A 27808-nucleotide genomic window follows, 5' to 3' on the forward strand; every position below is an offset into this window, starting at 1 on the left:
GAATAATATATATATCTTTGTGCCTGTTCCATACTATAGTCCATATCGTGTAGCCTCTTACCCAATGTGTAGCGCCCCAGCTGATGACATAAAGACGTTGGCTTTACTCAACCCGTTAGCGCATTAGCCAAGCTGCAAGCCACGTGTAAGCGTACAATTCACAGCGACGTCACGCCGCTGCCAGGCACGCACAACGCTGCGTTCCACGCGAAGTAAGAAGCACACCTGTTCCGGTGAATAATAACGTCAGCCCTGGCCGGCCCCGCCTCCTCTTTTGCATAAGCTCCCGGATGCGGCTTTTGCGTTCGATCTTTCCAGAAGCTGCTAGTGAGAGGAAAGGCACGGGCACGGCTGTCTCGCTCGGTGAGTATTGTAGTCCGAGAGGGCGCTCGTGAAATAATATTGGAGGGACGGAGGTTATTTATTAGAAGCGGTTGTCTGTGTCTAACGGTCTCGGTGCGTGACCTTTGCTAACGTTTCCACAATATCGCTCTTCTACTGATTCCTATTTATATGTGGAATATTGCGCCAAAGGTAAGCTGTCATGTGTGTGAGAAGAGGTATACCGTGTGTGAATGGGGGGATAGCGGCCTATTGGAGGCGGGTCACCTTTGTTATAGTGAGGGAATAACGAGCTGCCATAGAAGAGGGTCGGCGTGTGCTCATAGGGCCGCTCCTCACCCATAGACCGCTCGCTCCTCACCCACAATGCTTAGCGGCGGAGGACTGCTGACAACCTAGAGACCCCTGATCGCTAGGAGAGAGCGTTACAGGCCGGGATTCATCGTCTGGCCGTCTATGCTGTGTAATGTACATGACTGAAGTGGCTTATCTCCAGCACACATGGCTTTTTGTGGAGTCATCCAGTCCTAAGACCCCTTTTCACATTGTGGGCATTTTTCAGGCGCTACAGCGCTAAAAATAGTGCCTGAAAAAAAGAGGTTCCATTCACACTGGGGCACTGTGCTGGCAGGGCGTCACTAAAAGTCCTGCCAGCAGCTTCTTTGGAGCGGTGAACTCGCCACTGCTCCCCATTGAAATCAATGGGGCAGCGCTGCGATACCGCCGGAGCAGAGTTTTGTGGGCGGATTTAACCCTTTTTGGCTGCCAGCAGGGGGTTAAAACTGCCCCGCTAGCGAGCGAATAGTGCTGCTAAAAATAGCGCTGCTTTACCGCTGACGCCCTAGGCGGCTCGGTGTGAAAGGGGTCTTAGAGTTGCATACACCAAAATTACAATACTGTCTTGTGGGATTTTGCTAATTGTTTTTAAAGGTGTAGTTAAAGCAGAACAAAAGCAATTGATTTAACGGTTTAAAAAAAAAGAGTGATAGGAATGTGATTGTCACATTGTGCCCTCAATCAAATGGCTGATGTCATAACTGATCACGTGGTACCATGGCAACTGCAGATCAAACGGAAGCTAAGATGGCAGTTTCCATGGCTGAAAAAGATAGGTGGGGTTAGATTTGCCTTCACCTTTAGGCCTCATTTACACCGTGTGTGTGGTGTTTTTTTTTTTTTTTTTCTTCCCTTTTCATGCGTTTTGCAGGGGCTCAAAGAAAACCTTGGTCTTCTGTGCCCTGTTACATAGTAGACATGTAAGTTGAAAAAAGACCATCAAGTCCACCTATGTGTGTGATTATATGTCAGTATTACATTGTATATCCCTGTATGTTGCGGTCGTTCAGGTTCTTATCTAACAGTTTTTCAAAACTATCAATGCCCCCCCCCCCGCTGAGACCACCGCCTGTGGAAGGGAATGCCACATCCTTGCTTGCACACATGCAAAAAGACATTTACCACCTCCTACAAGGCTATTTTAGATGCCTAAACCTTTTCAAAAAAGTTTGCATGTGTGGGCTGCACATGAAGAGCAACTAATGTTGGCCATACACTATACGAAAAATCGTCCGAACCTATTTTCGAAAAACGAACGTTCGGCCATGAGCGCAAACGATGGTGCTATCATGTAATGACCAATAAATCGTTCAGTGGGCATAAATAAATTTTTTGTTCCGTTGTGCCCATTAACTGGCTGAAAAACGAATGGTCTAAATGACCGAATTTCGGCCGATTTTTCGTATAGTGTATGGCCAGTATTAATCTTTCAGCATGAGAACGTCCCAAAGCATACATCCAAATCAACAAAGGAATGGCTTCACCAGAAGATTAAAGTTTTAGAATGGCCCAGACCTGAATCTGCTTGAAAATCTGTGGGGTGATCTGAAGAGGGTTGTGCACAGGAGGATGCCCTCACATAGGGCACCCTCTGAGTGCTATCCAAGTGATCAGGTGGCTGTAAAGCTGTTTGGATCATTTTTACTGGAAAGCTGATCACTAGCTGTAAAAAATACAATGCAGCAATTATACTAATATAACGGCTTGTTTCAGAGGCCATATATATGTGGCCTTTGTGCAGCAAGCAGTTAGGTGGCCCGAGCTCTTATGTCCTCTAGTGGGGATTCGTCAGTGGGGGCCGTGGATGAGCTGCTTAACCACTTCAGCCCCAGAAGAATTTACCCCCCCTTCCTGACCAGGCCATTTTTTGCAATACGGCACTGCGTTGCTTTAACTGATAAATGTGAGACGCTGTACCCAAACAAAATGTTTCTCCTCCCCCCACCAATAGAGCTTTCTTTTGGCGGTATTTGATCACCTCTGCGTTTTTTTTTTTTTTTTTTTTGTTTTTTTGCGCTATAAACAAGAGCGACAATTTTGAAAACTCTATCTTTTTTGCTATAATAAATATCCCAAATTTTATTTATTTTTTCCTCCAGTTTAGGACGATATGTATTTTTCTACATATTTTTGGTAAAAAAAATCAAAATAAGCGTATATTGATTGGTTTGCGCAAAAGCTATAGAGTCTACAAAATAGGGGATTTATAGCATTTTTTTTTTTAACCAGTAATGGCTGCGATCTGTGATATTGTGGTAGACAAATCGGACACTTTTGACACATTTTTGGGACCAGTGAGATTTATACAGCAATCGGTGCTATAAAAATGCACTGATTCACTGTATAAATGTCACTGGCAGGGAAGGGGGTTAACACTAGGGGGCGATCAAGGGGTTAACTGTTCCCTAGGTGTGTTCTAACTGTGGGGGTGATGGGATTGACTAGGAGAGAAGACCGATCGGTGTTCATACTTAGTATGAACACACGATCTGCCTCCTCTCCCCTGACAGAACTGGGATTTGTGTGTTTACACACACAGATCCCAGTTTTCGGGTGCCCGGCGGTCATCGCTCCTGCCAGGCACTCGCTTTGGGGACACGCTGGCGCACCTCCTACACCGCCTTAAAGAGCCAATGTACAGCTACGATGGCTCACCCAGGAGAGCCAACCTGCTGCAGTTTATCTGTGGCGGCTGGTCAGGAACCGGTTAAAGTAGTACTCCAAGAATTTTGCTTATGTTGGTCCAGCTTGGTTCTATCTGGAGGGCTGCTGAGGTTTTTGAAAATCACTTTAGTCTGTGCTAAATATAGTGATAGGCATTATTTTTTGGGTGCTGCTCCGGTGGCGTCTCTGCACACTGACCACATGGGATCCATCACTCTGCAAAGATTAACCAATGTCTCCTCACTTTGGACAGTGTAGGTATACCCTTCATGCTGATAAAGGCTTTTCTAAGAGGTTTAGCAGGCCTCTTGCCATAGACTTTTTGTGTGTGGCAAGGGAGTTTGGGAGGGCTATGCATGCATACTCCAAGAGTCAGGAAATGAACGGGGAAGGTTTGGGAAACTTTATTTGCTGTTTTTCTGGGGCTGTGATGATGTTGTAGGTGTTAATGCATTGGTAGGATCCTTGAAATTCTTCTGTAACCAGTGCCATCAGTATGTTTTTGCAACAATAGGGTTCTGAAGGTCTTGAGCAATGGTTCTCAACCTTTCTCGTGCTGCGACCCTTTTGATAAAATTTACCAAGTGGTGGGACCACCACTGTGAGAGGGGGAGGAGGCTTACCAGATAATATTGACTTGGCGGGGCATATACCACCTAAGTCAACAAGGCTTGTTGGGTTCAAACCACCCAATGGGGGACAGGTATGGCGCTATGTCAGCCCCCTTTTTCTATTACATGATACCCTTCCTGTGACAAGTTTTCATGCTCCCCGAGACTCCTGGAGCCTTCAGCTAACTTCTCATGTCTGTCTAAGGCTGACTGATGGAGTTCCAGGATCTGGGGGGGAGGAGTTGGGATGAGTGGCAGTGCTGGGGGGAGTTCTGATTCTGATCAGCCAACTTGGGTGCTCTTGATCAAGGTCATCTGCTCATCTGAGAACTGTAGTGGGGACTTTTAATGGCAACTATAATCACAGGTAGTATTACTCCACTGTGTGTCCAGATTCACTGTCTGACTTTGCAGTGACACCTATGCCGAAATCAGGAGATGGGGTCTCCTGCCCCTCCCACTTCACATTCCTCACCAGTCAGCTGACCTCCAGTCTCTGCCCCCCAGCCATGCCGTGAACTAAATGGGCGGCTGCTGGCTCCAGGAACAGCCCAGCAGGGCGGCTGGGAGAGTGGTGCGGCTTCAGGAACAGCCCAGGATTCAGTGACCCCTGGCAAATCGCCATTCGACCATCATGCGGTTTCTTGGGTGACACCTTGGTAATGAGTAACCTTTTTTTTTTTTTTATAGGCCATCAGTTGAGACTGAACCAGCTGATCTTAATTTGCATGGACAAGGGCAGGATTGCCATCTAATTACTGATAGATTTCAGCAGGTGTCTGTCTTGGCTTTCCATGCATGTCAAGATCCTCTTAAAGTGTATGTGAACCCTAAAAAACCTTTAGGCTACTTTCCCACTGGAGCGGGCATCGGCGGTAAAGCGGCTCTATTTTTAGTGCTGTTTTAGTGGCGCTGTTTGGCCGCTAGAGGGGTGGTTAACCCCCACTAGTGGCCAATAAAGGGTTAAAACTGCCTGCAAAGCGCCAGTTTGCCAATGCTGCCCTGTGGATTTGAATGGGCAGGGGCGCTTTAGGAGCGGTGTATACACCGCTCCTACAGCGCTGCAAAGATGCTGCTTGCAGGACTTTTAAAAAAAAAATTTTTTTTACTGTCCTGCAAGCACATCGCTTCAGCCTGAAAGCACTCAGGCTTTCACACTGGAGAGGATATGCAGGTGCTTTTTTTAGCACTGTAGTGCCTGTAAAGCACCTCAGTGTGAAAGTAGCTTAACCACTTGCCGACCGCCGCACGACTATATACGTCGGCAGAATGGCACGGGCAGGCAAAAGGACTTACATGTACGTCCTTGCCTGCCCGCGGGTGGGGGGTCCGATCGGACCCCCCCCCCCCCCGGTGCCAGCGGCGGTCGGCAAATCTCCCCCGGCGATCGGAGGTGAGGGGGAGGCCATCCATTCGTGGCCCCCCCTCGCGATCGCTCCTGGCCAATGGGATCATTTCCCTGCCTCTGTATTGTACACAGAGGCAGAGGAAATGATGTCATCTCTCCTCGGCTCGGTATTTTCCGTTCCGGGCCGAGGAGAGAAGACTGTAATGTGAGTGCACAACACACACACACACAGTAGAACATGCCAGGCACACAAAACACCCCGATCACCCCCCCCCTGTCACAAACTGACACCAGCAGGTTTTTTTTTTTTTTTTTTTTTTTTTTTTTTTTTTTTTTTTTTTTTCTGATTACTGTATTGGTGTCAGTTTGTGACATTTACAGTGTTAGGACAGTTAGTATTACCCCCCTGTAGGTCTAGGATACCCCCCTAACCCCCCCTAATAAAGTTTTAACCCCTTGATCACCCCCCGTCACCAGTGTCGCTAAGCGATCATTTTTCTGATCGCTGTATTAGTGTCGCTGGTGACGCTAGTTAGTGAGGTAAATATTTAGGTTCGCCGTCAGCATTTTATAGCGACAGGGACCCCCATATACTACCGAATAAATGTTTTAACCCCTTGATTGCCCCCTAGTTAACCCTTTCACCACTGATCACTGTATAACCGTTACGGGTGACGCTGGTTAGTTTGTTTATTTTTTATAGTGTCAGGGCACCCGCCGAATAAAGATTTAGCCCCCTGATCGCCCGGCGGTGATATGCGTCGCCCCAGGCAGCGTCAGATTAGCGCCAGTAACGCTAACACCCACGCACGCAGCATACGCCTCCCTTAGTGGTATAGTATCTGTACGGATCAATATCTGATCTGATCAGATCTATACTAGCGTCCCCAGCAGTTTAGGGTTCCCAAAAACACAGTGTTAGCGGGATCAGCCCAGATACCTGCTAGCACCTGCGTTTTGCCCCTCCGCCCGGCTCGGCCCAGCCCACCCAAGTGCAGTATCGATCGATCACGGTCACTTACAAAACACTAAACGCATAACTGCAGCGTTCGCAGAGTCAGGCCTGATCCCTGCGATCGCTAACAGTTTTTTTGGTAGCGTTTTGGTGAAATGGCAAGCACCAGCCCCAGGCAGCGTCAGGTTAGTGCCAGTAGCGCTAACACCCACGCACGCACCGTACACCTCCCTTAGTGGTATAGTATCTGAACGCATCAATATCTGATCCGATCAGATCTATACTGGCATCCCCAGCAGTTTAGGGTTCCCAAAAACGCAGTGTTAGTGGGATCAGCCCAGATACCTGCTAGCACCTGCGTTTTGCCCCTCCGCCCGGCCCAGCCCAGCCCACCCAAGTGCAGTATCGATCGATCACTGTCACTTACAAAACACTAAACGCATAACTGCAGCGTTCGCAGAGTCAGGCCTGATCCCTGCGATCGTTAACAGTTTTTTTGGTAGCTTTTTGGTGAACTGGCAAGCGCCAGCGGCCTAGTACACCCCGGTCGTAGTCAAACCAGCACTGCAGTAACACTTGGTGACGTGGCGAGTCCCATAAGTGCAGTTCAAGCTGGTGAGGTGGCAAGCACAAGTAGTGTCCCGCTGCCACAAAGAAGACAAACACAGGCCCGTCGTGCCCATAATGCCCTTCCTGCTGCATTCGCCAATCCTAATTGGGAACCCACCGCTTCTGCAGCGCCCGTACTTCCCCCATTCACATCCCCAACCAAATGCAGTCGGCTGCATGAGAGGCATTTTCTTTATGTCCTCCCCCTAGTACCCCTACCCAACGAACTCCCCCAAAAAAGATGTCGTGTCTGCAGTAAGCGCGGATATAGGCGTGACACCCGCTATTATTGTCCCTCCTGTCCTGACAATCCTGGTCTTTGCATTGGTGAATGTTTTGAATGCTACCATTCACTAGCTGAGTATTAGCGTAGGGTACAGCATTGCACAGACTAGGACACACTTTCACAGGGTCTCCCAAGATGCCATCGCATTTTGAGAGACCCGAACCTGGAACCGGTTACAGTTATAAAAGTTACAGTTACAAAAAAAGTGTAAAAAAAAAAAAAAAAAAAAAAAAAAAAAAAAAAAAAACACAAACAAAAATATAAAATAAAAAATAATAGTTGTCGTTTTATTGTTCTCTCTCTATTCTCTCTCTCTCTATTCTCTCTATTGTTCTGCTCTTTTTTACTGTATTCTATTCTGCAATGTTTTATTGTTGTTATGTTTTATCATGTTTGCTTTTCAGGTATGCAATTTTTTTATACTTTACCATTTACTGTGCTTTATTGTTAGCCATATTTTTGTCTTCAGGTACAGCATTCACGACTTTGAGTGGTTATACCAAAATGATGCTTGCAGGTTTAGGTATCATCTTGGTATCATTCTTTTCAGCCAGCGGTCGGCTTTCATGTAAAAGCAATCCTAGCGGCTAATTAGCCTCTAGACTGCTTTTACAAGCAGTGGGAGAGAATGCCCCCCCCCCCCCCCCCCATCGTCTTCCGTGTTTTTCTCTGGCTCTCCTGTCTCAACAGGGAACCTGAGAATGCAGCCGGTGATTCAGCCAGCTGACCATAGAGCTGATCAGAGACCAGAGTGGCTCCAAACATCTCTATGGCCTAAGAAACCGGAAGCTACGAGCATTTTATGACTTAGATTTCGCCGGATGTAAATAGCGCCATTGGGAAATTGGGGAAGCATTTTATCACACCGATCTTGGTGTGGTCAGATGCTTTGAGGGCAGAGGAGAAATCTAGGGTCTAATAGACCCCAATTTTTTCAAAAAAGAGTACCTGTCACTACCTATTGCTATCATAGGGGATATTTACATTCCCTGAGATAACAGTAAAAATGATTAAAAAAAAAAAAAAATGAAAGGAACAGTTTTAAAATAAGATAAAAAAGCAAAAAAATAATAAAGAAAAAAAAAAAAAAAAAAAAAAAAAGCACCCCTGTCCCCCCTGCTCTCGCGCTAAGGCGTCAAATGTAAACAGCAATTGCACCATGCATGTGAGGTATCACCGCGACGGTTAGATCGAGGGCAGTAATTTTAGCAGTAGACCTCCTCTGTAAATCTAAAGTGGTAACCTGTAAAGGCTTTTAAAGGCTTTTAAAAATGTATTTATTTTGTTGCCACTGCACGTTTGTGCGCAATTGTAAAGCATGTCATGTTTGGTATCCATGTACTCGGCCTAAGATCATCTTTTTTATTTCATCAAACATTTGGGCAATATAGTGTGTTTTAGTGCATTAAAATGTAAAAAAGTGTGTTTTTTCCCCAAAAAATGCGTTTGAAAAATCGCTGCGCAAATACTGTGTGAAAAAAAAAAATTAAACACCCACCATTTTAATCTGTAGGGCATTTGCTTTAAAAAAATATATAATGTGTGGGGGTTCAAAGTAATTTTCTTGCAAAAAAAAATAATTTTTTCATGTAATCAAAAAGTGTCAGAAAGGGCTTTGTCTTCAAGTGGTTAGAAGAGTGGGTGATGTGTGACATAAGCTTCTAAATGTTGTGCATAAAATGCCAGGACAGTTCAAACCCCCCCCAAATGACCCCATTTTGGAAAGTAGACACCCCAAGCTATTTGCTGAGAGGCATGTCGAGTCCATGGAATATTTTATATTGTGACACAAGTTGCGGGAAAGAGACAAATTTTTTTTTTTTTTTTTTTTTTTGCACAAAGTTGTCACTAAATTATATATTGCTCAAACATGCCATGGGAATATGTGAAATTACACCCCAAAATACATTCTGTTGCTTCTCCTGAGTACGGGGATACCACATGTGTGAGACTTTTTGGGAGCCTAGCCGCGTATGGGACCCCGAAAACCAAGCACCGCCTTCAGGCTTTCTAAGGGCGTAAATTTTTGATTTCACTCTTCACTGCCTATCACAGTCTCGGAGGCCATGGAATGCCCAGGTGGCACAAACCCCCCCCAAATGACCCCATTTTGGAAAGTAGACACCCAAAGCTATTTGCTGAGCGGTATAGTGAGTATTTTGCAGACCTCACTTTTTGTCACAAAGTTTTGAAAATTAAAAAAAGAAAAAAAAAATTTTTTTTTTTTTGTCTTTCTTCATTTTCAAAAACAAATGAGAGCTGCAAAATACTCACCATGCCTCTCAGCAAATAGCTTGGGGTGTCTACTTTCCAAAATGGGGTCATTTGGGGGGGTTTGTGCCACCTGGGCATTCCATGACCTCCGAAACTGTGATAGGCAGTGAAGAGTGAAATCAAAAATGTACACCCTTAGAAATCCTGAAGGCGGTGATTGGTTTTCGGGGTCCCGTACGCGGCTAGGCTCCTAAAAAGTCCCACACATGTGGTATCCCCATACTCAGGAGAAGCAGCAGAATGTATTTTGGGGTGCAATTCCACATATGCCCATGACCTGTGTGAGCAATATATCATTTAGTGACAACTTTGTGCAAAAAAAAAAAAATAAATAAATAAATTGTCACTTTCCCGCAACTTGTGTCAAAATATAAAATATTCCATGGACTCAACATGCCTCTCAGCAAATAGCTTGGGGTGTCTACTTTCCAAAATGGGGTCATTTGGGGGGGGTTTGTGCCATCTGGGCATTTTATGGCCTTCAAAACTGTGATAGGTAGTGAGGAGTAAAATCAAAAATGTACGCCCTTAGAAATCCTGAAGGCGGTGATTGGTTTTCGGGGCCCCGTATGCGGCTAGGCTCCCAAAAAGTCCCACACATGTGGTATCCCCATACTCAGGAGAAGCAGCTAAATGTATTTTGGGGTGCAATTCCACATATGCCCATGGCCTGTGTGAGCAATATATCATTTAGTGACAACTTTTTGTAATTTTTTTTTTTTTTTTTTTTTTTGTCATTATTCAATCACTTGGGACAAAAAAAATGAATATTCAATGGGCTCAACATGCCTATCAGCAATTTCCTTGGGGTGTCTACTTTCCAAAATGGGGTCATTTGTGGGGGTTTTGTACTGCCCTGCCATTTTAGCACCTCAAGAAACGACATAGGCAGTCATAAATTAAAGGCTGTGTAAATTCCAGAAAATGTACCCTAGATTGTAGGCGCTATAACTTTTGCGCAAACCAATAAATATACACTTATTGACATTTTTTTTACCAAAGACATGTGGCCAAATACATTTTGGCCTAAATGTATGACTAAAATTGAGTTTATTGGATTTTTTTTAGAACAAAAAGTAGAAAATATCATTTTTTTTCAAAATTTTCGGTCTTTTTCCGTGTATAGCGCAAAAAATAAAAACGGCAGAGGTGATCAAATACCATCAAAAGAAAGCTCTATTTGTGGGAAGAAAAGGACGCAAATTTCGTTTGGTTACAGCATTGCATGACCGCGCAATTAGCAGTTAAAGCGACGCAGTGCCAATTTGTAAAAAGTGCTCTGGTCAGGAAGGGGGTAAATCCTTCCGGGGCTGAAGTGGTTAAAGTTGATTTTATACATTGTGTAAAGCTTTCTTTTCATTTAACCACTTTAACACTAGGCCCTTTTCTGATATTTGCGTACTCTACAAGTAAAAATCTTTTTCTAGCAAAAAAAGTTACTTGGAACCCCCAAACATTATATACTTTTTACATTTATATACTTTTTATTTTTTAGCTGAGGCCCTACAGAATAAAATGGAGGTTGTTGCAATGTGATATTTTAGGTCACTGTATTTGCGCAGTGGTCTTTTGATTTTAAAACACACTTTAAAGTGTTTGTAAAGTCTCATATTTGTTTTTATTGAGGGGGAAAGAAAACATGTTATACTTGCCTGCTCTTTGCAGTTGGTTTTGCACAGAGCAGCCCTGATCCTCCTCCTTTTTGGCTCTCTAGCCCCTCCCTTCTGTCGAGTGCCCCCACAGCAAGCAGCTTACTATGTGGGGCACCCGAGTCGCAGCTGTGTTCATTCAGACGCTGAGACCCAAATCGGCCCTGCCCGCTCGCTCTTCTGATTGGCTAACTGACAGCAACGGGAGGCAATGGCGCCACTGCTGTCTCAGCCAATCAGGAGAAGCGTCCCGGACAGCTGAGGAACTTGTGGACATAGATGTTTTTGTTTTTTGTTTTTTCATATTGGATGTCACATATACTCAGTGAAGTGAACAGCCTCAGATGATGCACAGGGACAAACCTCCCTACATAAGTTTTACATGTATACTGTCTAGAAAATGCACACCGTGTTAGATTTTCTCTTCCTGGTTAGCACTGTAGTAAAGCCTGGGCATACAGCCAAGACAGCTGATTGGAGGAAAGGCACACACCCCCCTCTCATAAATAGAGATTTTCAGATCTGTCCCTTGAATCATTCAGGACTTTGCTAATCTATTTATAGCATACTCCCCAATACAAAACTCTCACTGCCTTTATCTTGTTAGTCTGATAGCAGAAGAAAGAAGTAGGACAAAGCTACAGGACATAGAAGAGCAATAACAAAACACTGCAGATATGTGCCCAGCTCAAATTTAACAAATCCAGTTTACATCCACTTTAATAGAATGCATTAAGATAAAAAAAAAAAACAAACAAAAAAACCTTCTGCCTGTACAACCACTTTAATGTTTAAAATAAACTGTAAAGTTAGCCCAATTATTTTTTGTATAATGTAAAAGATGTAACGCCCAATAATTGGATACCGTACATGTCATGCTTTAAAATTGCGCACGTTTGTGACATGGCAACAAACTACTGTACTTCATTTTCCATAGGCAACGCTTTAACCATTTTTACAGGTTACCTGTTTAGAGTTGTAAGTCTTGCCCTAGAATTATTGCTCTCGCTCTAATGATCACGGTGATACCTCACACGTGTGGTTTGAACACCATTTACACATGGGCGCGCCTTGCGTATGGGTTCGCTTCTGCGCGTAAGCTCGCAGGAATGGGGCGTTTTAAAATGATACCCCCCCAACACCCCCCATTACAACCCTCATAATGGAAATAAGCATGACAGGTCCTTTTTTATTGAGAGATCTAAGGTCAGAAAGACCCCATCTCTCATTCACCCTTTAAAAACAAAACAGTAATTTTGACCTGGGGGGGGGTCCCTTTAAGCCCGTGAGGCAGAAGGGCAGACGTGACATCAGACATCGCTCCAGACCTTAGAGGGCATAGAGCCAACTGAGGGCTATCTTGCACTCTTGACTTCCTGCCCAGCCACCTATTGGATCGCTTCCGGGTTCACCGTTGGCTCCAGTAAACCCAGAAGTCACTGGAAAAAGTGATTCCGTGGCAAATGTCGCTGGGATCACTTTTATATGAAAGCCAGCCGCCTGCTGTAAATATACCAGGGTTATGGTGGCTAGCTGCTGCCATAACCCCAGTATTTAAGGTCAAATTAATGACTTATATTTACAGTTAGGCAGTTTGCAAATGGTTAAATTCTTAATAACTTGATAATACTGCCAGTTCTCTTCCACCTTTCAGCCAAACCATGCCAAGATTGGAAGCAGATCTGTGCTTGCGTGGACAGTTTGCTGCTTGGAGAGACAGGCCACTGTGCCAAAGGAAAGCCTGCATTGCATCTCTTTATTTGCCACCCTGCCTCCAGCCCTGCTTTACTTGATAGGGGCTCCAAGCTTGAACCTTGCTTTAAAAACATAATTGCTGTGATTGAGATTATTTGGTTGTCTGTCCATTGATAATTGAGATATTGTCCATGCAAAGGGGAAGATGAAGGGAGGCTGTGCAGTCCGATAGCTCATTAAAAACGTAAAGCTACTTTATTTTTTATTCTATGGAAAAATACATTTCTGGTGTTGTGTGTGGATTTATGTATTTCTTCACAAATGCTTTATTGCAGTTTGTCAGATATTGTAATTTTTCTTCCTTCTTTTTTTTTTTTTTTTTTTTATTTTAGGTTTGCATTGAAGAAACTGTTGCTTCTTCGCACTTTGAAAAATGGTGTTAGAAACTGGATACTATGATGTATTGGGCGTTAAACCCAATGCTACCCCAGATGAACTGAAAAAAGCCTACAGAAAACTTGCGCTCAAGTATCACCCAGATAAGAACCCCAATGAAGGTGAAAAGGTAAATTTATGTGAAGCAGAAGTGCTTTTCTATTGCTCTATATATGCATTGTTCAGTTTCCTAATGCAGTACTATCACAGTATAGATGTGATAATTGGTAGTATTTTATTCATTTTTTTTTTTTTTTTTCTTTTTTAGCAGTACAGTGAAAAACAGGACAGTTTCTTGCTAATTGATGACTCAAAATAACACAAGTAACTTTGGAAATGCTTTGTCTTCAGCCTGCGATAGTGGGTTTTTTTTCTCAGTTTAAAGTTGTGGGCGTATTTAGGGTGTGACATGTTACTAGGTCACACCCCTAATTTTCCACTGTGACAGCAGATGGGGGGGGGGGGGGTCTTCTCCCAACACCTGCTGTCACAATTTAAATTTGGGGCATAGGAATCTGTATGAAAAATTACATGTCCAGTCTGCCCCCCCGCAGCAGATGGATTCGTAGTTTGAATGAGGGCTCACTGATTAGTATGCCTGTAATTCGTTCACACTGCCAACAGTTCAGGAACTGTCTGCACTTAGAGGTACGGCCAGAGAGCCCTAGGCAGTGTGTGCAGGAGAAATAAATGCATATTTTTTACCTGTAAAAATATGTGCATTTTATGTTTTCAAAAGGTGAACTTGGCCTTTGCAAACCCTAATATTGTACTTCTCTTATTTGCTTCCTTGGTGCTGCTAAACTAATATGACAGAATAGTGTTGCGTTTGCTGACTGCACCAGAAGTTGAAATGTTCGATTACATGTGCCAACTATGAACATTTTTTTTTTTTTTTTTTTTTTTTTTAACAGTTCAAACAGATTTCACAAGCATATGAAGTACTTTCTGATGCGAAGAAAAGGGACTTGTATGACAAAGGTGGAGAACAGGCTATTAAAGAAGGAGGCATGGGAGGAAGTGGATTTGGTTCACCCATGGATATTTTTGACATGTTCTTTGGAGGAGGAGGAAGAATGCAGAGAGAAAGAAGAGGTAATTGGTGTGCATGAACTTTTTAGAGTGGTTGTAAATCCTGTTACACCACTTACACCTACAGGTAAGCCTATAATAAGGCTTACCTGTAGGTATTGTAAATATCTCCTAAACCTGCACGGTTTAGGAGATATTTACCCTATACGCTTGCGCTGTCATCGGCGCATATGCACTGAAGAAATGGCTTGATCGTGCCATTTCTAAAGGGCCTGGGCCGTGACCGGCGACTCCTGCGTGCATGAGTGACGTCACCACAATGCACACGGGAGTGACGCAATCATGGCTCCGGCCAATCACAGCGCCAGAGCCCACAAACCTGGAAATAATTCCGGGAGACATGTCACAGCGGTGTACGGGGACCGCTGCAACAATGTTGATCTAAGGTGTAAGTATTTCATAATGGGCTAGTATGCGATGCATACTAGCTCATTATGCCTTTGTCTTGCAGGTGTATGGGGTGGTTTTTTTTTGGCTTTACAATCACTTTAACCATAGCAAATGAATAATTAAGTCATTGCTGTTGGGTTGTATACTGAAGGTGTTTTATTTTATTTCCAGGTAAAAATGTAGTCCACCAGCTATCAGTCTCACTGGAAGATCTATATAATGGGGCAACAAGAAAATTGGCTCTGCAAAAGAATACCATATGTGACAAATGTGAAGGTATGTGGGTATAAAATGGTTAAAATGCAACAACCTTGCCATCGCAGATGAGAATTTTTTTTTTTTTTTCTTACATGAATATGACCTTATACTATTAGTACCCAAGAGGCATAATCTTGTTACTGCTTTAAGATTTACAAGTGAATAATTTTCAAACAGTATTATAGCTGTTTCATACATGGAGAGAAACTGTGATTGTTACTTCTACTGTCAAATTTCTATTTAATTTTTTCCCCATAAATGTATGTTTAGATCACCAGCATGTATCAGGTTTGTCTGGAATAAAGCAAGGGGACAACTAAGTACTGGAAAACATGTTTGGCATCAAATGTAAAGCTGTATGGCTGCTCGATAGAGATTTTATGTTAATAAAAAAAAATTTGGGTGAATAAACACCCCAAAAAAGACAGTGCTATTTAAGGATAGGAGGGGTGGAGAGTAGGGGAAGTGCCGAAAGAATGAAGAGCCACTTTGGCTGTTGCTGTCAGCTTCTGTTAATTGCAGATGTAATGCTGTGCACAATCAATCATGGGTGTATTTCAGCCAGCTAGTTGATCCTCCAGCATTTTTTTTTCGTTTTTCTCCTCCTAAATGCTATTTCTGCTTGCCATTGTAGTGTGTATCTAGTTTGTGGGGTATGCTTTTTATATTTATTTATTTTTAATATTTATTTTTTTTTTTTTATTTGCTCTTATTTAGGTCGTGGTGGCAGAAAAGGAGCTGTGGAGTGCTGTCCTAACTGCAGAGGTAGTGGTATGCAGATCAGGATCCATCAAATAGGACCTGGAATGGTTCAGCAGATCCAGTCTGTATGCCCAGAGTGCCAAGGACAAGGTGAAAGGATTAATCCAAAAGACCGGTGCAAGAGTTGCAATGGGCGAAAAATTGTCAGAGAGAAAAAGATTCTTGAAGTTCACATTGACAAAGGTTAGTGGATTTGAGAAGTACTCGCACAGAAACTACAAACTTACCAGAAGTGTAACTGCTTTTTATAGGAACTATTTTTTTTTTTTTTTTTTTGTTTAATGCTAGAAAGAGAGGGGCACATTGCTAAAATTGGCCATGCACCAGTGTGCAAACTTTCCTTTGTAAAAACAGTTCAGGTGCTTGACTCTGCTTTCTTGAGAATATCTGCAGATTGTACCATTTGTTGCTTTTTTTTTGTTATCTGTCAGTAAACTTTAGATTCTTCCAGTGACACATTGCGGTCACAAACTATTCCTGAGAATACTTTTTTAAAGAAAAATCTGTAAGGTGAACTTGCACAGGACCCTCTCCTCATCCCCACCAGTCCCGCTGACCTGGAGACCGGCGATCACCCGCACTGTCACATCAGGTCGCCACTTCACAGGTCCAGGGCTTAGAAATCCCCAGCGACTCAATCTTCTAAACTTACCGTGTCATGAGGTATGTATAGGAGCATTTTAATTGTTTGGCGTTGTCACGTTTGTGGCACTGACCAATCAGAACCTGCGTAGCCCGTCCTGTCACCGCAGGTGAGAGAACCGCTAGGATTTAAAATCTTTAGACTGGTAAAGCAGCTATGCGATCTGTCAGAACAGGAGATCGCCTGGACTCCAGGTTAGTGGGAGCAGGTGCCGATGGGAAGGGTCTCCAGTGTTCACCTTACAGATTTTCTGTAAAGGTGAACTTGCACTTTAAAGCGGTAGTAAACCCGCTGACACTTTTTTTTTATACACCTGTAAGGAAAAGGGCATAATGAGCTAGTATGCACCGCATACTAGCTCATTATGAAATACCTTAGAACGAGGCATTGGTATCTCACCTGGTACACGCCGAGGTAGCTGACATGTTGCCTCAGCGTGTCTTTTGGGTATCGCGGCTACAGAACTGTGAGTGGCCGGAGCCGCAATGTCGTCACTCCCACGCATGCGCACGGGAGACTTCTTTCCGGCAAGGTCCGGCATCTGCCGGGCTTTCAGCCGAGAATCCCCTGTGCACATGTGCCGCCGCAGTCAGCGGCTCATTGCAAGGGGAATAGCTCCTAAACCGTACAGGTTTAGGGATTTTTTTTTTTTTCCCTACAGGTAAGCCGCCTTATAGGCTTACCTGTAGCTAAGATAAAAATTTGACTATACATCCGTTTTTTTAAGTGCTGATGTAATTTTTCCCAACATAACTGTACTGTGAATATAGCCTTGGCTTTTTGATACATTGGCTTTTTAGTGCTAGGAGATCAATGCTGTTAGATTTCCAACCATAACTAGAAAATTATGCTCTACACTAAAACCCTCCTCATGTAAATTATTTTTTTTATTTTTTTTTTTTCCTCAGCTGAACTGTCTGTAGTGAATTGCTGCTCATTATTTCACTGGGCATACTCTGCATAAATTGTGGTAGCTTCAAGGCTTGTTCCCACCACTTCATTTTGAGCTCTGTTAATTTACATTACACTACAACCCTGCCTTGAGGTGGGTTGCAGTGCTTTTTGTAAAAATGCAGACATGCTGTGTTTTTTTTTCATACCTCCCCTCATGTCACTGCAGTTCAACTGCAGTAAATTAGAAATGAATTAAATTGTAATTTTGTGATCGTTCAATAAAACTAGATGATGTTAAGTTGCTGAGAATCTGGAGTCCTCACAAAAGGGGATTTTGTGTTCCTGAGCTTTCTAGAGGACAATGGTGCACAATGTCCACCACTTCCAGAATCCTCTTCTCCGGAGGTTTCTGATTTTTGGGTCCTGACGGACAAAATCCTAAATCCTTTTTCAGTGCATCCTACATTGCAAGAAGTGATTATGCAGGGTTGGGCTCACCAGGTGTTTTACCCCCAAAATGATCTGCTCAGCCATACCCTATGCATTATTGGAACACAACATCTGAAGTACTTGGCACTTAGTCCTAGACACCGCAAAAGTGCCTGTCCTTTTGGTCCTAGGTGGTGTCCCTGAGGTCATAAAGTCCCTCGATTTGGCCTTGCATGAAGGTGCTGGGAAAGCTGGTATCTGCCCTGGATCGGCCAATACGTCTGACCCCCTAATAAAGCCAGGCCAGCTCTGAAATGGTGGAAACTGAGAATGCTAGCCTGTTGAACTAGGGAGTCGTTTTTGGGGGACCTATCATTTTAGGGAAAGTGGTAGTCAAAGCAGAAGGTGCCAGTTAACATCCTGGAACTTTAGGCAATTCTATTCATTCAATTCATACACTGCTCATTTCTACATTTTGGGGTCACCCCATCAGGATGCAGTCATGTAATGCCTTGTCTGTGGCATACACCAACCATCAAATGGGGACAAGTCACACTGCTCAGGGAGCAGTGGATCTGATCTTGGGTCGAACTTTACATTCTGGCCCCCTGCAGCCAGAATGCAGATGAATCCAGGAGACAGGCCCTTTTTAACTGGATGTGTTTTGCAGAGATTGTCTGCAGTGGCAGACACCAGATGTGGCTCTCTTGGCATCAAGATTCTACAACCATGTAGACAAATTTGTGTCCCAAACTAGGCATCTTCAGGCATTGGTAATGGATGCCCTGGTGACTCTCTGGGAGTGTGTGTGTTTGTTTGGTGTTTTTTTTGTTTTGTTGTTTTTTATATTTTACGATACAAATTAAAGCAAAAAAATGCATTTTTCTTATTTGTAAAATTCTCTTCATAAACTTTGACCAAAAATGATGCTACATTGCAGTTGGTAAAAATAACCCAAATCAGGGTTTATTTGATGTTGACGGTGATGGGGGGTGCAGACAGATGTTTTGTGCACAGGACACTGACGTGTATGGGGACAGGGGGGGTATCAGTGGTGTTTGGTGTACTGTTTGTTGGGATCTGTAACGGCTCTGTATAAAATCATTCTCACACATAGAGCTGCAGATTCCCCCCCGCCCGCACTGAGCTCAACAGGGAGAACTTTTTTATTTGTTTAGTGGGGAGAACTTCCACAAACACGCATCTCTGTTTACATTGTGACGGCTGTGATTGGACACAGCCGTCATGTGATCGGGTGGGCCAATTACAGATCCCATATCCCAATCTCTGCTCAGCTGGATCCTGTGATCATAATGATCACAGGATTGAGCCTCAGCGCTGCAAGCACTCGTTCTGAGGGCGTTCCTGATCGTCCACTCAGAATGCGGAAAGGGCAACCTGGCCGTTTAATTTTACCCTTGAAGGTACTTAATCACCTCCCACTGCACATAGATTTTTTTTTTTTCTTGATAAAAGCTTTTGTGCAGGGTGTTGCGTGGATTGTTGTCACTCATAGCCCCTTACCCTCCCCCTCCCGAAAATGATGTTATTGCCGCTGGAGGAATAAGGTGCCGGAAATGGCAAAAAATCCCCAGGGGCGCGCATCACAGCGATCTGACGGAGACTCTTTACCACGTGATCAGCCGTGTCTCGTCACGACTGATCACGATGTAAATAGGAAGAGCCGGTGATCGGCTTTTCCTCACTCGTCTGGCAGACGCGAGGAGAGCCGATTGGCTGCTCTCCTGACGGGGGGGGGGGGGGGGGGGGTTTGTGGTGGGGTCTGTGCTGATTATCAGTGCAGCCCCCCCTCGGATCTCACCCAGGACCACCAGGATGGCCATCCACACTGGACGACCAGGTATGCCCCCCTAGACCCCCAGGGAAATGCTAATCAATGCCCAGGCAGCTGCCAATCTGTGCCCACTCACAATGCCTATCAGTGCCACCCCCAAAAACCCATCTTTGTAGCCTTTCAGTGCCCATCAGTGCTGCCTACCAGTGCCTGCCCATTGGTGCCACCTCATCAGTGCCGCCTTATCAGTGCCCATTAGTGAAAGAACTTATTTACAAAATTTTATAACAGAAACAAAAGCAAAACTTTTTTTTTTTTTTTTTTGTTTAGCAAAAAATAAAAACCAGAGGTGATACCACTAACAGAATGCTCTATTTGTGGGAACAAAATGATAAAAATTTGGGTACAGTGATGGATGACTGCGCAATTGTCATTCAAACTGCGACAGCACTAAAAGCTGAAAATTGGTCTGGGCAGGAAGGTGTACCAAGTGCCCTGTATTGAAGTGGTTAAAGTAAGTTTTTTATAATACAATTTATCTCTATATCCCCCAAAACCCACTTGATTCCCCTATCGGTCAGTGTTGATGGGGATATCCCTCCCGTGGAGGTGTTCTCCTGGCAGGGAGCTATAATCGCATGTAGAGGTGTACCAAAATTTCAGGATGCTCTTGGCCAAAACTGAGTTTTGGTACCAAAATTTTGGTGCACCTCTACATGCCGGGACAACACAATGGCTCCGTCGGAGGGATATCCTTGTCAACAATGTGGTTGCAGGAAAGAAGCTGTCTATTGCTGGCTTAATTTTAGCGGGAGTGAAAGTCCTATATTATCAGACATGTACTATGTTGCGACGATATACACAAGTGTTAGGTAAGGTATAACGTTTATGCTGGGGACATCTTGTAAGGTAAATCCTGTACTGTTTATTACTACAGGTATGAAGGATGGTCAAAAAATCACATTTGCTGGTGAAGGAGACCAAGAACCTGGTCTGGAGCCAGGAGATATTATTATTGTACTTGACCAGAAGGATAATGCCATATTTACAAGGTAAAGGACTGTTAAACTGTATCTGAGATTTTTTACTTTACTGACTTTAATGTCTGAAGTATAAGCCTGTATTTGTGTATTTTATCTTCTGTTTAAAACCTCCTAGTTTACAAAAGAATGTTGGCCGTGGTCACAGGCTTAATTATACACAAGATTATTAAATGCATGGAGGGAGTGGGCAATGCTTGTAACCTGTATGTAGCATCCTTTCCTCTGCTACGACAAAACTTCCCTGCATTCCCTATTCCCACACATTCTGTCCAATCTAAGGGACATGTATTTGGTAGGAGGAAAGTGCACATGATTTAGGGTCAATATGAGAGCAAGTCAGCAATTGGAGGTGCAGGCAGCTAGCAAGGTAAATATACAAACCCTTAGTGTAAATCCTAAAACAAATGATGCAGTGCCTCCTGCAAACCATATACAAACAAAATATTAAATAAGTCCTTTAAAGTGGTTATACACCCTGTACAACCACTTTTACCTACAGGTAAGCCTATATTAAGGATAGATATTTACGAAAGACCCGAGCGCCAATTACTACAGCGCATGCGCACTTTAGAAAGGGCACATCTATTAGGGGTCATGCCTTGACTGGCGGCTTCGTGCACATGCGCGGGAGTGACGTCGCATGACTCCGGCCAGTCAGAGCCAGAGTTTGCAACCCCAGAAGGAAGAGGGGCGAAGATGGACGCTCCCTGATAGTGGGGACAACAGACATCGTGGGCTTCGTTGTCAGGTAAGTGACGCATAGTAGCCCATTATGCTTTACCTTTGCAGGGAAATGGGAAGTAAAACCCACCAGGGTTTACTTCCTCTTTTTAAACTGTTATTATAACTCATCTGTGGACACACAGAAAAAGTGCCTTGAAAAAGTATTCATGCCCCTTGACGTTTTCCACATTTTGTCATGTTACAACCAAAAACGTAAATGTATTGTATTGGGATTTTATGTGATAGACCAACATAAAGTGGCACATAATTGTGAAGTGGAAGGAAGAAGATAAATGGTTTTAAAAAAAATTGAGTCCACCCGTGTGTAATTTAATCTCCCTATAAATACAGCTGTTTTTCCAAGCCCCCACGATCCCAACTGTGAAATATGGTGGCAGCGGCATCCTGTAGGGATGCTTTTCTTCAGCAGGGACAGGGAAGCTGGTCAGAGTTGATGGGAAGATGGATGGAGCCAAATGCAGGGCAATCTTAGAAGAAATCCTGTTAGAGTCTGCAAAAGACTTGAGACTGGGGCGGAGGTTCACCTGCCAGCAGGACAACGACCCTAAACATAGTCAGAGCTACAATGGAATGGTTTAGATCAGGGGTCTCCAAACTATGGCCCTCCAGTTGTTCAGGAACTAAAATTCCCATTGTTCATAGTCATGTCTGTGAATGTAAAAGGTTTACAATGCCTCATGGGACATGTAGTTCCCCAATAGCTGGAGAGCCGTAGTTTGAAGATCCCTGGTTTAGATCAAAGCATATTCATGTGTTCGAATGGCCCAAAGTCTAGACCCAAAGACTTGCAGCTGTGATTGCAGTGATGGGTGGTTCTACAAAGTTTTGATGGGGCTGAATACAAATGCATGCCACACTTTTCACATTTATTTTCCTTCCACGTCACAATTATGTTCAACTTTGTGTTGGGATTTTATGTGATGGACCAATAAAATTTTTTTTTTTTTTTTTTTTTTTAATATTTTCCACATTTTGTCAAGGGGAATGAATATTTTTTCAAGGCACTGTAAGCCAGTAAAGCAATCAAATTTCAGTCTGTGATCTGTGCCTTTTTTTAATACTTTGGTGTTTTCCACCTTTAATAGTGACTGTACCACGTGCAGATATGACTGTTGCTCCAAGCTTTCTATGGCAATCACTAGCAGCTTTCACTCACCATCAGGAGGTGACCATCTGGGCGGGATGCCGTATATGGTTCCTCAAACGGAGCTGCAAAGCTACTGTGATTTCTTTGCGGCTCTGTAGCGATCATGCACACGTTTACGCACAGTTTTGTGAGGTGTGTATGTCCCCCCCCCCCTTTGCAATTTTGAAAAAGTATCTCCTGATTCTTTCTATGCAGAGAATTCTCTGTTCTGAAGCCACAGCTGTCAAAAGAAGAAAAAAAAGGCAGTCTGCCAAGTATTGCTATATTCTTCACTGTGTGTAAATGAAGTTTAAACACTAAACCTTTCTGACATTTGGTTTCTAGGTGAAATCATTATTTTCTGCTACAAAATTACTTAGAACCCCCAAATTTTATATATATACAAAAAGCGGTAAAGTTAGTCCAACTTTTTTTATATTTGTATAATGTGAAAGATGTTGCCCCTCAAGAATCGTGATCTTTATTCTAAGCAAAAGAAAATCGTGATTCTCATTTTGGCCAGAATCGTGCAGTGTGTCCTTCTTCCTCCCCCCCCCCCCCCCCCCCCCTCCTGATGACTTTCCAGTTTATTGCATTTTATATTTTGCTCTATATTGTAGACGAGGAGAAGATCTGTTAATGCACATGGAAATAGAGCTTGTAGAGGCTCTGTGTGGATTTCAGAAACCCATTGTAACTTTGGACAACAGGACCATTATTATTACTTCTCATCCTGGTAAGTTTGTCCTGAGCATTAGCGTAATGGTTATGTTTAAACCAACAATTAACAGTATTATGGACTTTATTATTACAACATTTATTTTTTGTATCTGGTTTGCAGGCCAAGTAGTCAAACATGGAGACATTAAATGTGTGCTAAATGAAGGAATGCCCTTCTTCCGCCGACCATACGAAAAGGGTCGCCTTATAGTTGAATTCCAGGTAGGTTGAATAAGGTTGTTCCGTTTTTAAATCGGGTGTCTCCAAACTTTTTAATCAAAGGGCAGGCTTACTGTCCTTCAGGCTTTGCGGAGCCCAGACTGGCCAGTGTGAGTAGAAAATGTCCTGGCATCGGTGGTAGTAAACACTGCCCCATTATTGATTGTAAGGGGGAAATAGTGCCCCATTGTAGGTTTTAGGAGGAGGAATAGTGCCACATGGTTTGCATCTATGGGAGGAATTGTGCTTCATCATTGGTGTTAGTTGGAGGCACGTTGTCCCAAGGGCCGGATAGAGGCAACAAAGGGGCAGTAGTTTTGAGACCGCTGATTTAGATTAAATGGTTGGTTTGCAGGGGTAACCAGGGTCTCTGACTATTGAGAATCTGGCAAAATTTGAAAATTGCTGTTCAGATGCTCTCCATCTACTCTGACAGAGCTTGAGCTATTTTTCAGCTCCCTCCATACATTTTTCTATAGGATTAAGGTCTGGAGACTGGCTAGACCACTCCATAACCTTAATGTGCTTTTTGAGACACTCTTTTGTTGCCTTGGCGGTATGTTTTGGGTCATTGTCATGTTGAAAGACCCATCCATGACCTACCTTTAGTGTTCTGGCTGAGGGAAGGTGGTTCTCATCCAAGATTTTACAACACTTGGTCCCATCCGTTGGCCCCCTCAATGCAGCAAAGTCTACCTTTTTAGCAGAGAAACCGCCCCAAAGCATAATGTTTCCATCTCTGTGCTTGACTGTAGGGATGGTGTTCTTCGGGTCAGTCAGCATTTTTCTTCCCCCTCAAAAAGGCACATGCGCAGAAAGTGCTGTGATCAGATGAGACCAAATTTAAGCTTTCTGGCATTAACTCGACTCCATGTTTTGAGGAAGAAAAATGCTGACTATGACCCTAAGAACACCATCCCTACAGTCAAGCACGGAGGTGGAAACGTGATGCTTTGGGACGGTTTCTCTGCTAAAGGTACAGGCCGACTTTGCAGCATTGAGGGGCCAATGGATTGTAAAATCTTGGATGAGAACCTTGTTCCCTCAGCCAGAACACTGACTATGGGTCTTCCAGCATGAAAATAACCCAAAACATACCGCCAAGGCACCGAAGTGGCTCAAGAAGAGGCACATTAAGGTCATGAAGTGGCCTAGTCAATCTCCAGACCTTAATCCTATAGAATATTTATGGAGGGAGCTGAAACTTTGAGTTGCCAAGAAACGTTTAACATGGATTCATTAAATTTTGAGCTGGGCACATATCTGCAGTGTTTTATCTTTCTTCAAAGCACTATTTCCTGTAGCTGTCTCTTGCTCAGTTTTACTGTTATCAGCCTGACAAGTTCTGTCACATATGATAAAAGCAGCCTGAGTTTTGTGTTGGAGTGGATGCTATAGATTAGCAGAGCCCTGAACTATTCAACAGAGCTGGAAGTCTCTACCTATGAGAGGGGGTGTGTGCCTTTCCTCCAATCAGCTGATTTGGCTTTATACCCAGGCTTCACTGCATTGCTAACCAGGAAGAGAAAATCTCAATATGATGTGCACTTTCTAAACAGTATATAAAGCTGAAGGCAGCAGATATACATGTAAAACTTATGTTGGGAGATTTGTATCATCTGAGGCTGTTCACTTCACTGGGTATATGAGGGTTTACATCCACTTTTTAAGGATTTAGAGAAGATCTATATAGAAAGTTGGACCAAAATACCTCCTGAGGGGTGTGCAAACCTGGTCACCAACTACAAGAAACGTCTTTCCTCTGTGCTTGCCAACAAGGGTTTTTCCACCAAGTACAAAGTCATGTTTTGCTTGGGGATCAAATTACTTATTTTGCTCACTGAACTGTAACTTTATAGCCTTTTTCTATGTTTTTCAGGCTTTTTGGTTGAATTTCTGTCATTTAAAATACACCTATGATTAAAAAAAAAATTATAGACCCTTCATTTCTCAAGTGGACAAACTTGTAAAATCTGCAGGGGATCAAATAATTCTCCCCTTGAATTAAAGCTGAAAGTCTGCACTTCAAATTCATTTTAAATTGTTTTAATTTTATTCTAGTGGAATACAGAGCCAAAAGTATGAAAATTTGTGCCTGTGTCCAAATATATATGGACGTATATGTGTATCTCATTTCTCTATCCCTCCTTACAGACTAAATAATAATGCACAATAATTTGGGTTATTTTTCTCAAAGACATGTATCGGTTTACATTTTTTTTACCTACATTTTGCAAATCTCTTCATAAAGAAAAAACACTTTTTTTTTTTTTTTTTTTTTTTTATTTTCCAGTCCTTCCTCGTTTTTATTTTCCAAAAAATAAACCCAGTGGTGATTTGATTACCACCAAATGAAAGCTAAACCTTTCATTTGGGTTCAGTGTTGTATGACAATGTAATTGTCATTCAAAGTGAGTGCGGAAAGCTAAAAAAGTGGGCTGGACAGGAAGGGCTTAAGTGTCAAGTATTGAAATGGTTAAACGGGGTGGGTTTTTTGCAAGGTAAGGAGTCATATATATACTTTAAGCCCCCGTTCACATCAGCGCAATTTGACAGATCAAATCGCAGCCTATTGCTGATAATAGACGCGTTCCCAATCAGTGCAATGTCACACCGATTTCTAAAAGTAGTTCCTGCACTACTTTTGGAAACTTTAAGGCCCCTTTCACACTGGGGTGGTTTGTAGGCATTATTGCGCTAAAAATACCGCCTGCAAACCGCCCCTAAACAGCCTCCGAGGGCTTTCACACTGAAGCGGTGCGCTGGCAGGACGGTAAAAGTCCTGCAAGCTGCATCTTTGGAGCGGTGAAGGAGCGGTGTGTTCACCGCTCCTTCCAATTGAAATCAATGGGACAGCGCAGCTATAGCTGCGCTGTACGAGCGGGTTTAACCCTTTTTCATCCCCCAGCGGGGGTTAAAACTGCGCCGCTAGCGGCCGAATACAGCCGCAAAAACTACAGTAAAATAGCGCTGTTTTACCGCCGACGCCCCCACCGCCCCAGTGTGAAAGGGGCCTAATAGACATCTGTGCATGATCCAGCACCAATGTCTTTTTAAGTCGCCTCTGAAGTCTGACTGAAATGTAGCTTTGAAATCGTGCGAGTTCAGATGAAGTCACACGATTTCAAAGCTATGTTCAGTGTGAATTAGGACCAAATGTTTAAAAGCGTGAAGAAGGTTTGGGGGTGGGGTGGGCGACTTTATTTTCAACATTAGGCATTTTCAATTTTTTTTTTTTTTTTTTTCAAAAATAGTTGTGTGGAACAAATTTCCAGCAAAGGTAGTAAGTTGAATTTAAACAATTTAAACATGTTTGGAGCAAACTTAGATCTATACTTGACACATTTTTTAAAATTGGGGGGGTGCACTGGATGGACTGCTTTGGTACTCAAGTCCTATAAACGCTGAAGAGTGATGATTAGAGACCCATTTAGACATAAGCAAACTTGTGCATAAGCGATTTGATGTGACTGTGCTAAACTTTTGTGAATTATTATGTTTATTTTAAGATCTATGGAAAGTTCCCTTTTTTAATGGATCTAAACCTTTGTTAAATGTACAATACTGTGATTTTACTTTTCTAGGTCAATTTTCCATCCAGTGGCTTCATTTCACCAGATAAGCTACCCATGCTTGAAAGCCTCCTACCTGCAAGAAAAGCCATTGAAGAGACTGAGGATATGGAGCAAGCTGAACTCATGGACTTTGACCCATCTCAACAGAGGCGTTCACATTACAATGGCGAGGCTTATCGTGATGACGATGATGATGATGGCCACCCAAGAGGTGGCGTACAGTGCCAGACTTCTTAGGTCAAGTGTAACTTGTGTTAATGCTCCAGGGAACTTAATGCTGGGAAACAAAAAAAAAAATGCAATGCATTCTTTTGGCTTGAGGTCCACTTGGTGCCGGCATTTACTTTTTGTTTTGAAGATGCCTAGAAATCATTGTGGAGCAGTGAATTCTAGGTTGCTTCTGTTGTGAAATTTATTGAATCAATTTTTTTTTTTTTTTAAATGCGGACACTCAGTTTACCTTCATGTTTTAATATCTGATCAAATGTGTATCAATAAAAGATTCTGAGAAGTTTCAAACTTCCATAGCTTCATACAGAAAAGTTCATTTTTGTTATACAATCTACCCTTGTGTATTAATAACTTATAAACTTTTGTTGACAACGTCATTTAACTTTCACTTCTACTTTTACAATGGCTTCAGCGGACTTTGAAAATCTTAGTAAAATTCATGCTCCGTTTAGATTTAGTTTAAATAGACAAGTTCTCAGTTGATGTATATGTGTGTTCAGTCCATTTTTATGGCCTTCATTTACCTGTCTTGTACAGTCTTAATTTATCATTACTGGTTTTTGTTCACTAACATTTGGTGATGAAGAATATGTACATGCTTCAGAAGTTTCACCCTTGCAAGTGAGTGTGAACATAGTCATATTGCACTGTATTTAATAAAGGTCTACCTGATAAAATTAAAA

At 43.0% G+C, this 27808-nt stretch overlaps 2 protein-coding genes across 4 annotated transcripts in view; one reads left to right on the forward strand and one right to left on the reverse strand.

Moving 5' to 3' along the window:
• APTX (aprataxin) overlaps positions 1-214 on the reverse strand; it is a 65623-nt gene extending 65409 nt beyond the window's left edge. For both annotated transcript variants that reach the window (XM_073598733.1, XM_073598724.1), the window contains exon 1: positions 62-214. The gene's annotated coding sequence lies outside the window, so the exon portion shown is untranslated. The remainder of the gene's footprint in view (positions 1-61) is intronic.
• DNAJA1 (DnaJ heat shock protein family (Hsp40) member A1) lies at positions 214-27808 on the forward strand. Of its 2 annotated transcripts, none has more exons than XM_073598700.1 (9): positions 214-363; positions 13162-13334; positions 14119-14299; positions 14858-14962; positions 15662-15889; positions 20405-20519; positions 23001-23116; positions 23222-23322; positions 26904-27808. In XM_073598700.1, exons 2-9 carry the CDS (start codon positions 13203-13205, stop codon positions 27129-27131), a joined length of 1206 nt encoding a protein of 401 aa, XP_073454801.1. In that variant the 5' UTR covers positions 214-363; positions 13162-13202; the 3' UTR covers positions 27132-27808. The 2 variants fall into 2 exon arrangements, with proteins under 2 accessions (XP_073454801.1, XP_073454810.1); XM_073598709.1 differs by lacking the exon at positions 214-363 and adding an exon at positions 420-534.

This window comes from Aquarana catesbeiana, linkage group LG01 (genome assembly GCF_042186555.1).
Source record: "Aquarana catesbeiana isolate 2022-GZ linkage group LG01, ASM4218655v1, whole genome shotgun sequence".
Lineage (NCBI taxonomy): Eukaryota > Metazoa > Chordata > Amphibia > Anura > Ranidae > Aquarana > Aquarana catesbeiana.